The 18,477-nt window shown below is 36.6% G+C and overlaps 1 protein-coding gene across 2 annotated transcripts in view; it reads left to right on the plus strand.

Annotated features, from left to right (window-relative positions):
- The window catches only part of Agbl1 (AGBL carboxypeptidase 1), an 832,602-nt gene that overhangs the window by 427,387 nt on the left and 386,738 nt on the right, over positions 1-18,477 (plus strand). For both annotated transcript variants that reach the window (XM_087188360.1, XM_021264792.2), the window contains exon 19: positions 13,804-13,933. In XM_087188360.1, coding sequence (XP_087044486.1) covers positions 13,804-13,933 — 130 coding nt within the window. The remainder of the gene's footprint in view (positions 1-13,803; positions 13,934-18,477) is intronic.

The raw sequence follows: 18,477 nt of genomic DNA on the forward strand, positions 1-18,477 counted from the left end.
AATTCTGAGACTTTTGAGTAGTAGTGCAAAGGTGCTGAGCTGTAGTTGGTTTTCAAGTATGTTTCAGAGTCTGTAATGTTTGCCTTTGAGTGGGATTAGATGTGTAAGATAAAGATGCATCAAAGAAGAGAAGGCCTTTGACGCAGGCAACCAAATGGATGTGGAGCCATTTACTAGAACAGACAAAAGATAGTATCCAATAGTTTCTTGCCTGTTTATGAAGCCTGAGAATGGTTATTCGGTTTTTAAATTCCTGGATTTATTTGTGAATGTAGGGTTTGCTGAACAGCACAATGGGCTGCTGAAGATTTGGATTAGGTTCAAGCCAATACAAAAGTTTTCCTGCAACAGAATTGTATTGAATTTGTTGAGAAACTAGGCACAAATGATGAGAAAGAACAAGGAATCAGCAGGAAATGATGTTTTAGGTACAGAAATTTCCAGCCTTCCTCCAGGCTACTTATTGTCATTTGATGAAAAATCTGGGTTTGAATTCTTGTTTAAAAATATGACTATAAATAGTTACATAAACCCTCTGAACATATTAAGTTTCTTCAAACATGAAATGAGATGGGTTTGAAGTCCAAATGATAAATACAACCTTTCCCCCCTTATTTTTATTTTATTCTCATGAATGTCTCAAGAAAATCCAATATTGATGATCTAATTTGTCTCTAATCTTTTATATGACAAGTATTTATTGAGATCCATTAAATATAGAGCATGGTAAAGAGCAATTGAGGCAGATTTAATAAACATATTAGATGAAGTACTAGTCACAATGATCTATAATCTAAATCTGTATTGTAGTTAAGTAAAAGCTCAGGACAGTATTTGATGGTGGCGCAAATGTGAATGCTAAGAAGAATTGTTTTTAAAAATGCAAACATTTGTTGGCATTGATTATGTGGCATTTTGCTAAGTGCTTTGCTGTGTTATATAAATTAATTCTAAGAAACAAACAAGCATCATCTCGTGTGTTAGATATTAATATTACCCTTAGAAATTGAACATTAGCAAATTACTACAACACATGTTAGAACCAGATTTGAATGCACATATGCTGACGCTAGTGATACATATGTGAACTTTCTGCCATTTTATTTTCTGAAAGAGTTTAGATATTGGAGAAGTTACTATGCATAATATGGTAATAAAAAAAAATAACACAAAAGCTCCAACAAGTTCCAGGGCTTTAAAAGGTTCCTGAAAGTTTAAGAAAGAAAAACAGCAGAAAAGTATTGAGACTTCAGACATGGCTCTATGATCAGTCGAGAAAATTTGAGGGTTGGGAGATCATAGAATGTCCTGGAAGCAGAGGTAAATCTTTCTGGCTTGTAGGGCTGGGTTTGTTTTGGTCAGTAATAAAAGACTAAGTTGGACTGGTGGGCCCAGACTAGTTTTAGAAAGGCTTTAATTGAGTCACATTACTTTACATGTTCTCCTTAGATGATCGGAAGCTATGGAAGAATTTGAAAATTGGGTTGGGATTATGTCACACTGGTGAAGGAGAAACCTTATGAGAGTTAGGAGATGAGAAAACCAGTAAGGTGAGAAGGTGATTGATGCAGTCCAGACCTGAGGTGACAAGGCTTGTACAATTTTATTTTCTTTATGAATTTGTGTTTCAAAGTATAAACTTTAGAGCCTACTTCCTCTCCCCTTTCTCCCTCTCTCCCTCTCTCTTTCTTCTAGCTTGTCTTTACTTAGAACTACAGAGTTTTGAATGACAAGGACTCCTTATGTAAATATCAAATATTCTAATATTCTTTTCCTTTAAACAAATGGCAACTGTGAGCCAAGCCAAGTTAAGGAACATTCTTAAGATTACATAGAAATAAGAGTCAAAATCAAGACTCAACCTCACTTTGTTTTCTGACTTCTCTGCAGTATCATATAATGTGCTATCATCTGATGGCACTTCAGCTATCAATATTGCCTTTCCACTTTCTCCAGCTAAATCTTCAAGAAGAAGGAGCTTCAGAATTCCAGGATGACTACTTCCATTCTTTTACCTTGAATGGTATTGGCAGCCAGCATTGCTTTCAGGGACATGGTGAATGCTTCTCAGCTACTAAAAGGCCCAATCATCAGAAATTATTTTTTTGTGATGTTCATTGCTCCAAGAGACTCATAGAAATTTTATTATAACCCAGAGTTAAGTACAGTAACATCCTCTGGAGAAAGCAGAAGAATCACCTTCCTACCTTTATAGTTAGCAGGGAAGGGAAGAGTTGTTATTCTCTAGAGACACTCTTTGGTTTGATGAACTCATCAGGGAGATGTAAATGTCCATTCTGCTTTCTGGTCCATAAGGAAACATTATCTTTATATAAGAGAAGCCTCAAAGGCACAGAAAAAGGGAACAAGTAAAGATCTTTGAATTCTTTTCCCCAAGGAAAAGAAATAAGGGGCCTCCTGGGTTACTAAAGGACCCTACTTTCTGAGCTTTTAGGAGGAGGTCTCAGCTATAAATTGTCAATTTTTGCATGATGGCTAGGAGAACAGAACTCTCTTTACAACTTTATACAAAATGTTTATTTTTCTTGGTGATAATGGGTTTGAGCTTTCCATGAAACTTTTCTTTTAAAGGTTTGTCTCCAGCACGGAAAATACAGTGAAGTTTAGTGTAAAGCAGACTACAGCAGCACAGACTAGGTCCCAGCTGAGAGGGAAATGATCAGGAGTAATCAATATACCACAATTAAATCTGTTGAATTGACAGAGGGGGAAAAACTCTACAGTTTTAATTTAGATATTGACTGTCCACAGAAGAAATTTTCTGGCAGCAGTAGAATGGGGAGTTGAATTTCATTTATTCCTTAGATAAAGATGAATTAGTTGCCTGTCACATGGTGATCACTGCTGTGTTGGTGCTGAGAAATGAACAGAGAAGACAGATGTGAGATCTGCCTTGAGCTTCCTCTTGATAATAATTCTGGGAGTATAAATTCCTGGGAATGTCTGTACACTGTCGTCATCCTCAGGATATGAATAGTATCTGGCACGTAGTAGGTGTTTTGGTTGAATGATAATTATTTAGTGGACTAGTGAATAATATGTGCTTTTATATGACATTTGTCTCTTGAGTATCATTTTATACTTTACATCAGCTTGTCAAATATCAAGGGGACTATTAGGGTTACATATAAGCAAACTGGAGACACAGATGTCAAAAGATTTCTAAGGCTCGTGGTCATGTCACAGATTTGGACTCACAGGCCATCAATTTTTAAAATACCAAGCAGTAAAATTCTTTCTTCAAACAAAATTTGACTCCAAAAGTCTAACGTACAAACTCCATAAAAGCTGGGCTGCACGGATCCCTATGGATATGGGAGGCTGAGACTTTCCACTCTGTATTTTTCTTCATCTTTCCTCCCTTGCGGGTGCAAGATTGATCATACTGATAAGGCGATGAATATTTTCGGGCATTTTATAAATCACCCTCATCTGTGTTACGAAGTGTACTTGAACTCAGAAACTAATATGGCTATGTTACCTGAAGCAAGTTATGTAACCTCTCTAAATCTCTATCTCCTCACTTGAAAAATGGGAATTACAAATACAAATGTGTACGAGGTTGTGAAGACAAATGGAGGTAGTCCACAAGAGCAACCAATCAAAGGCATGGTATGACAGCAGAGCTCAGTGATGGGAGCTGGGCAAGAGGAGGTGATGGTGGGAGGAGGAGGAGGAGGAGGAGGACGGGGAGGAGGAGGAGGAGGAGGACCTTTTGCCATGTGGCCTGAAGCCAAAGAATGAAATAAATCTTATTTATTTTCACATGGTGGTAGGAACTTTCAGTATTAAATGAAAAATAATTCTCCATTTTATTTTATATCACAACCATGACGCCTAAGGAAGTAAATGTTGAGAGTGATGAGTTTTTGTGGTTTCAGAAAACATTTATTTTGCATCTCAATTGGTTTTAACAAAAATTTATTGAGTACAATTCATTTAGGGTATTTAAAAGTAGACAATTAAATGCCAGTTTACTCATGATAAAATACACTTATTCTGTAATTTCTGAGGGCCAGGTGCCCTGTCAGGCTCTGAGAGTCAGAAAGGGATGAGCCACTATTTTGTCTTCAAAGGATGAAACTTTGGGGGAAGAATAAATTACAATAATGTAAAATAATTCTGTGGCGGACGTATTCTCAGACTACTTTTATAAAAGTAGAGACTGTCCAGACTTCTAGTTATTTTGCCTGTCTGAGCTTTTGGTTTAGTATATTTCTAAGATCAGGGTCATAGGGAAATAGAACTCCCTGGATTCTTAAATGTTGACTAAAAATTTTTACCATTTTATATAGAAAGACAAATTTTGCTATATATAAAATCTGTGTCTCACATTTTTTCTTTAAATAACATGCTTAATACTTGGAACATTTGTATTCTATTTTCTTCTGAAGCATTTTTTAAAAATATGGATAATCTAAGTTTTCCTTTGTAAGTCACATTCTCTTCTTATCTATACTTTTAATGAATGAGTTTATTTTTGTTAAAATCCAGAAATTTACTGAATTATGTCTCAGTGTTGGTTGTTCTGGATCAGTCTTCTCAGATACAAAAAACACTACTTTATAAACAGTTTTGAATTTAAAATTATGTAATGAGAGTTTCGTTAGCATAGATTTTAGTATTTGTTCTGGTCCTAGGTTTCACTTTTCTTTTTGGGGAATTATTACTATTTGTATGTTGGAAGTTCTTTGCCTATTTTAGATATTTGTCACTTTGTCTCAAAATCTTTCATTTTCTTTGCAAAAAAAGTCTTTCATTTCACATATTTTTCTATCAGGGCATTATTTGTCTTCTTTACTCATTCATGCGTTCTTTCTAGATCAGGTTTACAAAATGATATTTCCTTTTTCTAATTTCTTCAGTTTGGTCACCTCACTTCTGAGTTTTCCTACTGCTAACTTATGAGATATAGTTTTCAAACACTATTGTAAATGTGTAAATTAAAAAACATTCACAATAAGGGACACATTGTCATTAGTGCTCCTCCAAATACTCCTCCCTTACTTTGAGTATGTTTATTTCATCATCTTGCCAATTTCTGAAGCAGTTATGGAAGTATTTTTTTGTGAGTGTCCTTAGTTGCATTGTCTGGCTGCCTTGGTGTCATGATTTGCTTCAGAACATTTGCCTTTTATGGTCATTTTTACTTTGAGGAAGAGCCATAAATCAAACAGAGCCAGAGATCCCATGAATAATACAGATGAGGACTCCCTGTAATGTTTTTATTTGACAAAAGTAGTCAAAATATTTTGAATCATTTCAGGATATTATAGCAGCCTCAGAAGTACAGTCACAAGAGTATTTCCAGAACTGCTTCAGAAGGTGGGATAAGCGTGCTCAGTGTGAGAGTATTTTGGAGGTTAATGGCAGTGTGTCTTTTATTATAATAAATTTTTAAAACTTAAATACTCAACATGTTTTTGTCTACATTTTGCATGTTGTATATTCTTGAATTCTTGAATTCTTTGTTTTTTCAGTTTATGTCTTTTAAAACATTCTTATGAGAAGGGGAACAAGGAAGGTGCAGGGGAGAAAGGAAAGAAGGGACAGGAACAAAAAAGAAAATATAAGGAAAAATGGAAACAAAGCTTTTGTATATAAGGAGGGGAAGAGGAGTTGAAGGGAGGGTGGATGAAAAAAAAAAAGACAAAGCAAGATTTATCAGGTACTGGTAAAATTTCCCTATGATGAATGTTACCATTATGTATATCTTAAATGTACTGATAAATGTTTTACTTTAAAAACTCTTTAATGTGAATTTTGAAGTAATTTATGCTTTTCACAAAAGTTACAAACATAATGCAAAACAATTTTATATCTTTCACCCACTTTCCTCAAATACTATCATCTTAAATATCTGTAGAACAGTGATTTAAACCAGGAAATTAACATCAATATAGTAGTGTTAATTATTCTACGTACATTATTTATATATCCATAATTGTCTCAATAATGTTTTCTTCCAGGATCACAGTATTGTATTAACTCAGGTTTTTTTAATCCCTTCCCAATTTTTTTTTTTTTTTTGGTTGTGAAATAGTTGAAGAGTACTGCTCAGTTATTTGAAGAAAATTCCTTGATTTGGGGGCCATCTGGTGTTCCCTCTTGATAAGGTAGTGGCTCTGTACTTTGGGCAAGAATCCCACCCACCCAGGCCATGTGCCATTCTCAGTAGGTGATTTTAAAACACTGCATCTGCGCATGTCTTACTAAAGGTGGCGCTAACTTTGAGTGCTTGACAAGGGTGGCGTCTGCGAAGCTTCTCCACTGCGAAGTATCTTGTAGGGAAATACTCTGAGTTAATGTAAATGTTCCGTCACTTGTCATACACTGACCCACTAATTTTGGCAACCATTGATGATACTTGTTTGCAACAATATTTACTGTGATGTTTGCCAGATGGTAATTTAAAAAATTTTCCTCACTCCTTCTATATTTTCTAATTGAAATTACACTGAAATGAATATTCCTTTTCTCTACTCATTTATTTATATCAATATAAATTTGGAAAAATTTAATTTATTCTGTGGATTATATTACTATTCCTATTTATTGTCAAATTATTACCCTATTTGTCCACATGATTCTTTGTGTCATTTCAACATGTCCCCATTATATTTGAGTGCTTCCTTACTTTCTGGAAGCACAGTTTTTTCTAGGCTGATATTCTTCTCTCTCTGCCTCACCTCTTGAACCAGCCATTTATCAAAGAAGCCTTGATTCCTTTGATTAGATACGTTTCTTACTACTAAGGTGTTATTGTTTTTAGGTCTTTCCAACAGACTAAGCTAGGAGTTAGATGTGCATACACATACACACACAGCCTATTTCTTTAACTATTTCTGTATACAAAACTGTGAGATCATGTTGATACTCCTGATTACAGTACAACATCACAGATCACAGAATTAATGCTTTATTTGTAACTCCTTTCTATAACAGCAAGAAACCTGGCTGTCATTAATCATAATTGATTTAGTTTTTTTCAATTGGAATACACATAATATAGTTATAGAATTGCTAGCTCAGAATTGCATACTGCCATGAAACCAAATCTATATACTGCTCTTTTGTCTTTAGCTTTACAATTTGGAGCTAAAATTTTGTTTTCTATTGTTGCTTAGGTCAGTTCTCACTTTTGCAATGTTGTTTATTGATTACAGAGTTTTTAAAAAAATTTATAAATGTTTGTAATCTATTTAGGTTCTATTCATGGTTCTCTAATGTTTGACTGTATTTGTTTATTCATATAAATATGTGGAACATTAACAAAATTTTAAAAATTGGAACTGTATAAAGAGGTATGCTGTGAGAAATGTCACTTGCCTTCATCCTTTCTACCCTATCCTATCCATCTATTCTTCTTTTTTTCCCCTTAAATTCTTTTTTTGGGAATATCCATCTATTCTTTACACTTTATTTCCACTCCCCTCCTGTAGAAATCTTATCAGTTTCTGATCGTATATTTTTTTATCTTGTGTTTTTTGTACAAATGGATAGATGCATGCATATTTTCTATCTTTTCATTCTGACATACGTTTTAAAAAAATGACCTAACAATATATCCTGAAAATAACCATTTTATATCAGTTTGTAGAAATCTTTTACTTTAAAAAAAGTTGTTCAATGATACTTTATTTTGTGAATGCACTGACTTTTTCAACTACTTTATCACATGGAAATTTACTTCTATATCTAATGTCTTTCCCTGTTAGCTTCCTGAATTCTCTTATTATTTAATTATTGATTTTTAGGGTTTTCCACATACACTGTCATATTACCTACAAATAAACGTGTCTTCATGTTTTTACCAATTTATATGCATCTAATTGATGTCTCATTTCTGTTTATTAAATAATGCTTCTAGTTACATGTTGCATAATTGTGAAGGTAGTGACTTTCTTTACCTTGTGCTTAATCCTTTGGAAGTTCCACTGGTGATTCTACATTGATCAGGAGGCTTCCCTTAAGACTTGTAGAGCTCCTGTCCCTTGGGGTGTGTGTGTGTGTGTGTGTGTGTGTGTGTGTGTGTGTTTGTCTTTGTGTCACACATACAGTATCCATCAATACTTATTTGCTTCATTGTCTTTATGAAGAATTATTTTTGAATTTTTTCAACTATATTTTTTCTGTTAAGGAAAGAATAATTTGTTCTTGATTTTAAAAATATTTCTTGTATAATTTTTCATTCTGACCACTTTCATGAAGTTTAATAAAATATTAAAAATACCAGAAATCTAGTAAGTCACTCTCACTCATATCTGGTGAATAACGGTAAGTGTTGTGTAATGTCAGCCAGTTGCAATGGATGAAGGTTGGGAGAGTGGCCTCAGAATTGGTGGGACAGCCTAATGTTTCATTGTTCACATACATGTGTCTTTGGCAAACTCTTCACAGATAGCTATTGGTTCTGAGACAGATCTTCAGAAACTTCTACCTCAGAACACTGACAGTTTCAGTGAAAACATGTCTACTTGCATTTCATAAGGGATCAGATGCTGAGTGAAAATGTGAATTGAGTGATTATATATTCTTGACTGATGCAACTGCTATTGCAGGGCTTCTCTATTTGCAGCAGGCTGGCCCACCCCTTAATCTGTCCTGAGCTGCTTTCAGCTGAAATTGTCCCATCTTGTGATCTTTAGAATTGTCCCATTGGATATAGGAATTGGATATAGGACTGATGCTATGAAATAAGACTTGCCAAAATAATGAACAAAATACATTTTAATGATAACTCAGTATTGGTTTTCAGGTTAAAATACACAAGAGACAAACATAATAGTGAAAATAATGGGATGGGGAGGGTGTGTGTGTGTGTGTGTGTGTGTGTGTGTGTGTGTGTGTGTCCAAATGATCCAGAGGGATCTCAGGCCACAAAGAGCAACCACTTTAGATTTTGACTGACCTAGGTTCTTATGTTGGTTTTGGGTAATTTCTTCAACAAAGATGCCAGTAGAAGCTGTAGTCAATTCTTTCAGTCATCTTTTAAAGACTTCAGCTTTCCCATTCCTGGGCTCTGCAGTGATCAGGCTTCTGGAAACTTATTTCTGGGTTCCTGGAGGTGTTGAAGAATACCTGAGTTTGGTCTATTTCTCTGTTCTTGATTTTTGACTCTTGAGCATTTTGAGTGACAAAAATACCCTGAATCTAATAATTTGTCCCTGTCAATCCTGGTTGTGTGAGCTTTAGAACAACTATGGCCTTAAAATGAAGCTGTCTTTTGTTTTTCCTTTCTTCCTTTTGCCCATCTAAGCAACGCTTATTTGGAAAGCTCTGGGTGCACTGTCTAGCCAATAGTGCCCCATGCTGTGCTGTCATGTTTTGTGAAGCTTTCATGAATGCTTTTGCCTTTATAGATATTCTCCCCTTGCACCCGGGCTGCCTCTGGTTCTGTGGATGTGCAGTGAATGGTGAAGCCGTTTGCTAAATCTCAAACACATTGCCTCTCTTCAGGTGCCAGAGCTTGCTGTGCTGGGGAATCTAATATTATCAAGCCTGACTCATTCATTTGGTCTGATGGTACCATTTCTCCATTTTGCAGTCATGGATAGATGGGGGATTTTTGATTTATACTTTTTTTTCTGACTGCAGCTTTATAATTTCCCTTTTAGGAAGTTACTCAATTTCCCTCTCTCTTTCTCCTACTCATGGTGCATTGTTTGCTTCAAGGGCCCTGGTAGTTCAGGGTCAGCTTGGTCCTTAGTTCGAATATTTGGTTCCCTTTCTCTGGGTGATCTCTGTTCTTAGCAGATAAATAAGATCTATAGCTACTGTTAAATGAATAGATTTTTAATGACATTATGACTGTTTGGGCTTTAGTCAGGATATCAGGCATTCAAGCTTATTTGGTGACCTCTCTTAGGGCACAACTGAGTCACTTTTTCACAATTTCAGTTGAGATACTCTTGTTTGGTCAAAAAACAGCCATACTTTTGGATTTTAGGGATGTCCTCATTTAAGAAAAAATATGTGTCACCCAAACCTCAGATTTAAAGGTTACAAGCTTAAGGGGCCGGGGATTTAGCTCAGTGGTTCTGCCCCCTGCCTCGCAAGCACAAGGACCTGAGTTCGATCCCCAGTACCAAAAAAAAAAAAAAAAGATTACAAGCTTCTTAGAAATAGTCTGTAAATGCCCAACAAACAGTGTATGTGAAACTATGGGCAGTGAAGCTGCCTAAGCCTAAGCGGATTGTTCAAGTCTCACCTAAAAACATTCAAACCTAGTGCAAAACATTTAGGCTCACTTTTGGTCAGGGATCCTGGCTCTGTGAAACCTCCCAGAGTTAGGGATCCTGACCAGGGTATCAGATATTGCTTTGCATTTGCTAAGAGGTATCCTGAGATGCAGGAATTTCAAGGCTAAAACTGCAATATCCCTGGACTATATGGTTGGTTGGGCACCCTATGGCGAGCACACTTTGTGAACAAAAGCTTTAACTGAAATAAAACAGTATTTTCTTTGAAGCTTTAAAAGTGAGGAGGATTATTTGATCAAATGACTTCACCTGTGGGGGTAAAAAGACGTGTATTCTTTTTTCCTTGTAAAATACTCTTGTTTGGTCAATATTCAGTGGGGAAAAGAATAATGATCACTACTTATTTTTTCTTATAAGCAAAGCAGGACGTCAAAGTCTATTTGAGGAATGACCCCTTTCCAGAAATTATAGGCACTGAATTTATTGCCAGTCATTTGTCCCTGTCCATCTGCTAATTCTCTCCACATTGAAGGAGCAGCTGTCATTGCAGAAATGTTACAGTAGATAATAAGATGGGATGCATTTCATCTTTAAATCTGTAAAACAAATCCCTGAGAAGCACAGCGGCAGTTCTTCAGACTACACAAATCTATGATATTATTAACATAAAATGCCTAGTGGATTTGGAGATTGGAAGCAAACAAATTTTCTTTAAAAAGAAAAGTTCTCCAGTTGGGGTAGTACGTATTGCAATAATCTGAAACTGCACTGATAGAGGAACTACCAAAGCCATAGGAACACACTTCAAAATCACAGCCACACATAGACTCTTTAATGCAAATATAAACCTATGGGACTTCAAAAATCCACGCAAGCTTTCTATACCAAAGGAGTGATTCATTGCCTCCACCCTTGCAAAAGAACCAACCAAATAAAACTTTCTCAAAACTAACAGCTTCCCTAACTTCCCTATGTCTTTCATTGGCCCAATTTCTCTCCGATTGTACTCGGATAACCTTAAATGTTGTCCTCTCTTTGGCAGTTAATGGCGCAAATTCCAGTCAGCAATTTCTATTGTTTATTTGCTTGAATTTTTTTTCTTTAATGAATTCTTTTCTGCTTAGTTCTACTGGCTGCAACCTTGAACGTGCTGAAGTCACCTCGTGCTTAAAACAGACCATAGCCTCTTCTCTCAGTTCTCTAGCCAGGCATCTTCTCTATTCTATTTAACCTGCATATAACTACTTGGTTGTTCTTCATAGGGAAAAAGATGAGGACAAAGTAAGGAAAGGGTGAACAGTGTTGATATTGTGCTGTGCATCCCAGACCATTATAAACACAGGTGAAGATATAGATACAGATGCTGATGTGGATATGGTCATGAACATAGACATAGGAAGATAGAGAGTTATAAAAATATTTATTAATAAAGCAGATATCATTTCACTTGGCCCTCAAGATGCTCCTGGAAGATAGGCTAAACATACTTACATTTTGCCCATATGAAAATATTGACTCTCAAAGAGGCCCCCAGATCTTATAACTGAAATGAACTGAAAGTTGGAAATAAGGTCTTCTTAACCAGTCTTTTGGTTGTAGCACAATTTTTTTTTTCTGTTTTGAAGAAATGTGATATAGAGTTGTATTTCTCCTGTGTGGTAGCCTATAGGTCTTCCCTATGGAGGTATTACTCTTTAACTTGGACTCTATAAATACAAAGCACAGGGAAATAAGAAGTAAAGAGAGTTTGTGCAGAATTGCTGGCTACTGGACACATATAATGCTTCCATTTTCATTTACACAAACATAAATGGTTTTAAAGGACCTCAAATGATTTCATAACAGGCAGTGTTCCAAAAAAAAAACCAAAAAACAAAAAACAAAACTTCAGTGTTGATGAGAATCCAGGTCACGGCAAAGAGAACATTCAGCAGTTAAAGAGAATCCTGAGTCTTTCAGATATTATGACTGTAAAACACCCTGATCTGAGAAAAAAATAGCTAATCAATTTAAGAACAGTGAACATGCTTAGGAGCAGGTCTGGGTTGCCCACCCCTTTCTATTTCTGTTGACATTAAAGATCTGCTTCATATTTTATCTCCATCCTTGGTCACCAGGCAAAATAGAAAAAAAACCCATGTCTATATGTCATTCCCAGTAAAAATAGGAGAGGAGAAAAAAAGCACAAGAAAAGCCACAGAGGATAATGCACAAAACCTACCATTTCTCTAGTCAAAATATTTTAATGGTGGAACCAAGATAAATGATTAAGGATTTTCCATTTCTCAGGAGTTGTAAGAGGGGGCTAACAAGCAGCAGGAAGCTAATATTTAGAGATAATTTTGGAACATGGAAATGAAAAAGTGATGAAAGGAGGTGGCTAAACCTTCTCTCTTCCTCCCTCCTCCAAGATATATTGAAAATTCTCTGGTTTGCAAATAGGAAATATTATCAGATTCTGCATTTAAATGCTAATGCATTTATTTATTCCAAATTATTGACTCAATACCAAATTTGACAGAGTTCCTATATTAGAGTTTTGATGTTTACCAGGAGGCTGTCTTGGTCCCCAGAAAGCTCCCAGTCCTTTCTGTTTAATGGGAAAGTTGGGGATTGTGATACCTCCAGCCATGTCTCTGTTGCCTAGAATTGCTTTTGCTATTCTAGGTCTCTTCTGGTTCCAAATGAATTTTTGGATTGTTTTCTCTAGTTCTGTGAAGTATATTTTTGGGATTTCAATTGGCATTGCATTAAATCTATATAGTAGTTTTGGAAGTATGTCCATTTTCTATATATTGGTTCTTTCTACCCAGGAACAAGGGATGTCTTTCCATTTTCTTATATTCTCCTAGATCTCCTTTTTCAGAGTGCTGTAGTTTTCAGTGTAGAGTTCTTTTGTTTCCTTTGTTAGGTTGATTCCTAAGTACTTCATCTTTTTGGATGCTATTATAAAAGGAATTGTTTCCCTAATTTCTCTCTCAGTGAGTCTGTTATTTGTGTATAAGAAGGCTATTGCTTTTTGAGTGTTGACCTTGTATCCAGCTACTCTACCGAATCTGTCAATTAGGTTTAGAAGTCTTTTGGTGGAGTTTTTTGTGTCTTCTATGTAAAGTATCGTATCATCAGCAAATAATGACCATGTCTTTATTGGGGTGCCATAATATCAACCATGCAGAGTTATTAGGACAGATGGAAATAATCATAAATAGTATGCTTAATATTGAGCTCACCTTAATTAGTTGTAGAACTGAAGGCCCCAGAGAGTAATGTACTGAGTTTGGTCTTTATGGATGTGTATAGTACAGAACTACACTTCCCAAAGTTTGTCTTAGAACTGTGACCACCCAGTATCACATCAAGCATGGCTTCTAGTTCTTTTTGGAGCTGAGAATAATCATGTCACTTTGGGAGCTTAAAGGACAGATCTGCAGCTTTCTGGACATCTGGAACTAGTGCCAACTGGACAGAAGTCAGAGGGAAGTTGGACTCATTAGTTTAATTGTTTGTCTTGTTGAGTTTTATTTTCTCAAGCTATTTTCTTCAAAATCTGTATTTACTTGCTTATTGTCTGTGGTTGCAGTCACAGATGCTCACTGAGAGGGGAGGATTTGAACAGACAGTGGCTTGCTCCCAAAGCCCATCTCCAGCCAACGATTTACCATGCCAAAGGACTCCTCCACTACCTGAACAGCATTGGCCGGGGGCCTGTGGTGAGTTACTTCCTTCTATTTCCACTCCTTCCTGGCTCCTTCTACCCCAGGAGGCAAATTATCCTCTGTCAAGGCAAGAATACCAGACAAAAACCAAAGACTGATGTCTGACAAGCTGTAATGTGGGTTGTATTTGTTTCTCACCCTGCCATATCAAACTACCACAACCTGGTGGCTTGGAACAACAGAAACTTATTATCTCACATTTCTAGTGGCTAGAAGCCTGAAACCAAAGTGTTGCAAGGCCATTTTCACACAGTGGCTCTAGAGAAGAATCCTTTTTTGCTTCTTTTGCTTGTGATGGTTGCCAACTTCCTTAATGTGCCTTGGTTTGTGGCAACTGAACTCTAATCTCTGCTTCTGCCTTCACAATGCCATCTTCTCCCTGTATTAGTGTCCAAATTTCCCTCTTCTTCAAAGGATACAATCACTGGATAGGGCCCACTCTAATTCACTATGGCTTCTTCCTACCTTTATTACACTTCCAGAGACCTATTTCCAAATAAGGTATTGAGAAGGGCTGGGGATTTAGCTTAGTGGTGCCGTTGCCTGCCTTGCAAGCACAAGGTCCTGAGTTCAATCCCTGGTACTCAAAATAAAAAAATACATGAAGAGGGGAGATGTTAAGTGTTTCCACCTGCCTCACAAGCACAAGGTCTCGAGTTTGATCCCCGGTACCAAAAAAAAAAGCAAAAAAAAAAAACCCCAAGAAAATAATGCTTGCTACCTCTGGGCCAGGGATTTAACTCAGTGGTTCCGCCACCTGCCTCACAAGCGCAAGGTCCCAAGTTCGATCCCCAGTACAAAAACAAAACAAAACAAAAAACCCAACCAAATAAGGATTGAGGATTAGAACTTTAACATATCTTTTTGGGGGACATAATTCATCCTACAGTATAATTAAACTATTGGTTCAATATTCATTCCATTTCCTAGGTCTTAAATTTTGTTTTGTTTTGAACAAGAAGGAAAATGTACATAGCATTAGTGTTTGGAAAAAATCATCTAGATGTTCAAATTCATGTTGAACTAATACTTATCAAATTCAAAAGATGACTCTGGCAATTTTCTAGGTGCTTTTATATCTAGGCTTTTCTTTTGGGCCTCTAGTTTGGGGCAAAGCAGACTATGTGAAGCCAGAGGTCTTGGCTCAAATTAAGAAAGAGGAAATGACAGCCAAGCAACCATATGGAAATGCTTATTCATTAACTACAAACTGTGAAAACACCTGTCTGAAAAGATGTGGAGGGACATATGTCCAAATTTAGAGTCCTTTTCTAACCCAAGAAAATTAACATGGAGTGGAGAAAATTTCAAATTGGCCAATTTAGTCATCTATATCCTTAACCACTTTGTAACCATCTTGTATGTGAACAAATCGAAGTACTTTTAATGCAGGTTTGTTGAAAAGTGAATGAGTTTATAACATAGACTCTTATTTAAATCTCAAAAGAGAACAACAAGGCCAGTGATTTTGCTGAGATCACTTGAAATTGTATGGCAGCATTGGGAATTGGTTTTGATATGTTCTTCTGTCTGGAATGCAGCCTCTCTTCATTATTCACTCATTGAAAGAATGTGTCCATTGTTTCCAGCACTATCCTCAGGTTCAATGATTCTCCAGAAGGGCCTAATTATATACTCATAATTACAGTTTATTCCAGTGGAAAAATACAATCAGCAAAGGCAAAAGGCTTATGGTGGTGTGCAGGTGGGAGCAGTTGGGAGTGTCCAGGCGTCCCCCGCCAGAGGACGTGTGGGGACAGTGCTTCATCTCCAGCAGACTTGTAATGCCAACAGGGACTCTCATCAGAGTCTTGGCGTCCTTTTAAATGATTATCATTTTAATTGTACCTATTTATGTGGGGCAATTGGTAATTTGATACATGTATATAATATGAATAATAATCAAATGAGGGTAGTTAGCATTCCCACCTCCTGAAACATTTATGAAAACACTTTTTTTGGAAATCACATAGACACAGAAAGACAAATGTTACAAGTTTCCTCTCATGTAAATGCCAGGAAAGGCAATCTGGTGTAAAATAGTGATTACTAGAGGCTGGCAAGTTTGGAAGGAGGAGGGATAGAAGAATGCTGAGTAATAGGTAACAAAACACTGCAAGATAGAAATATTAAATTCTAGTATTCTTCATTAGAGTGGGATGACTGCAGTTCATAATAACTTATTATATATTTTATAAATAACTATCCAAAAAGAACTTGTTTTTGCCAAACAGTATAATTATAAAGAGATGAAAATATTAATTACTCTGATTTGATCACTACACATGGTATACATGTAATTGAAACATCATACTCTATAAATAAGTCCACGATTTTACTAGGGGTCAGTGGGTACCTCACATGGCTGATTCTAGTTACACAACCTATAGCCCAATATCTCCACCAGAAATCACATTGTTAACATCAAATATATGGCATGGTCCATGTTCTTAGCTCAAAAAAAGACACACGTATACAATAGATTATTCCAAAGGTGTAAAGTATATCTCTCAGGAGACAGTCAAGGGGCAGAATGTTCTTTGAAATGTGCAAGGTTTGAATATTGCAGACTTGCTGAATTAACTTCTTTTTGCAAAAGAACAAAGCAAAAATTTCCCCTTTATAATCCTGGCTTTATATTGGTTAAAATGTGCAATATTCTTATGTAGACTGTAATGCCTTTCATTCTAGAAAGCACCATAATTCCTGATGTTGATCTCTGGGAGCAAGCCCTGGCCAGTCTCATGGTTGAAAGCTGGAGAAAGGATGTCTCTGAGCAGGAAGATTTAACTGCCAGGCAGAGTGAGAAAAAGAGATTTAGAAGGAAAGATTTCCCTAACTGATACACATTTATACACACACACACACACACACACACACACACACACACACACACTAAACTCACAACAAGACAGGATTCCTTTCTGCTCTGACAATCTAATTGAAGAGCAGAACATTTATTTTAAAGCGTGACAGGTGAAAGGCTTATATAAAAATATAAATAAACATTAATTAGCTGTAAACATGACAGGCACAGACTTGTTTCCTGCTGGGACCATCTGAGAGGTGGGTGAGAAACAGCTGAGTACTAAATGCTATTCACCATGTTACAAAGCTCTCTAATGGGCTCAACATCGCCTTTCAGTTACCTACAAGGCTATGTTTAACTAGCCTCCTGCTGCAGCAGAATCACTGCCACTTCCTCCATACTGGGGCCTGTCCCAGTCCTGGGAAGATTTCCACTAGGTCCAGATTGACTTCTTGGCTATATGGTTGGAGATTAACAGCAACTCTGCCCAGCTGTCAGCTCTTAGGAAAATGTTTGCTGAAGCACGGGGGAGCCAATTGATGGTGGCTGGAAAGTTCTACCTGTTCTACCTGTTATTCAGGCATTTGCATGTTGGAGGATAGATTAATAGGAACTCCAGGACCAATGAGAATGTGGGACAGAGAGCAAGCAGTACCCTGGTACTGTTTGGGTTGCTAAAGACCAGACAAGCTATTCCACTTATAGCAGCATGGCAATATTTCCAATTGTCCATGCGTCCTTTCATCCCTCCATTCATCCACCCCCCCCAACTATCTGGACAATCATCCACTTGACCATTCATTTACAAGGTTTGTGTGTAATCACTGTACTGGATGCCAGGGATGCAAAAGCAACTTTAAAAAAGATGGTCCTTTTCTTTCAGGACAATCTCACTTCATTTTGGTAGAGAGTACCATCAGTTCTACGAAGAAAATAATTTGGTACAGACTAGTTATAACTGTAACAAAGCCTTGTGTGGAACACAAATGGGATTTTGTTGGAACACAAATGAGGAACTGAGTTATTTTATTTCAAGCTTTTGGAAAGGCCAGAGGCTGGAAATCCCATTTCAGCTATATCTGAAGTTTGAGTTAGAATGTCCCTTGTTTTTTTCTCCTAGTAAAGCAGATAAATATTCTTTCCTCCAAGGGTCTACAGACATGATTATGATCTCTTGGGTCTTCTGCATTGTGAAATTGGAGAGCCAATGAAATTTCTGTTCTTGGAGTCACTGGATGGGCAAACAAAAGGAAGCTTTTCAACTGGCATCAGAGAGTTATCTGATGTCACATACTTTCCTATGACCTTTATTCCAATTTTCTTGAACTAGATCTTCTTTGTTAGAGACCAAATGTAGAACTCAAAAGTTCAGACATAGAATAAATGTTAATATATGCATATGGAATATCCATAACCAAACTCAAAACTCAAACAAAACAAAACCTATGAACTACTGAGACCTTCAGTACCATGAATAAATTTCAGAAATATTATATTGAGTGACAGAAATTGAGCATTAAAAATTACATATCCCATGTTCATATGTATGACAGTTCAAGACCAGTAGAGGTAATTTATGACAGTAGAAATTAGAACAGATTTTGCCTCTGGGAAGGTGCATCAATGATAGAAATCAAGAGGGAACTTTTTTGGTTGGTAGAAATATTTTATGTCTTTTTGTAAGTACTGAGGACTGAACCCAGACCTTTTGCACTGAGCTACATCCCTC

Source organism: Heterocephalus glaber, unplaced genomic scaffold (assembly GCF_053883595.1).
Source record: "Heterocephalus glaber isolate CG9 unplaced genomic scaffold, H.glaber_assembly_v1.0 deba00001531, whole genome shotgun sequence".
Classification (NCBI taxonomy): Eukaryota; Metazoa; Chordata; class Mammalia; order Rodentia; family Bathyergidae; genus Heterocephalus; species Heterocephalus glaber.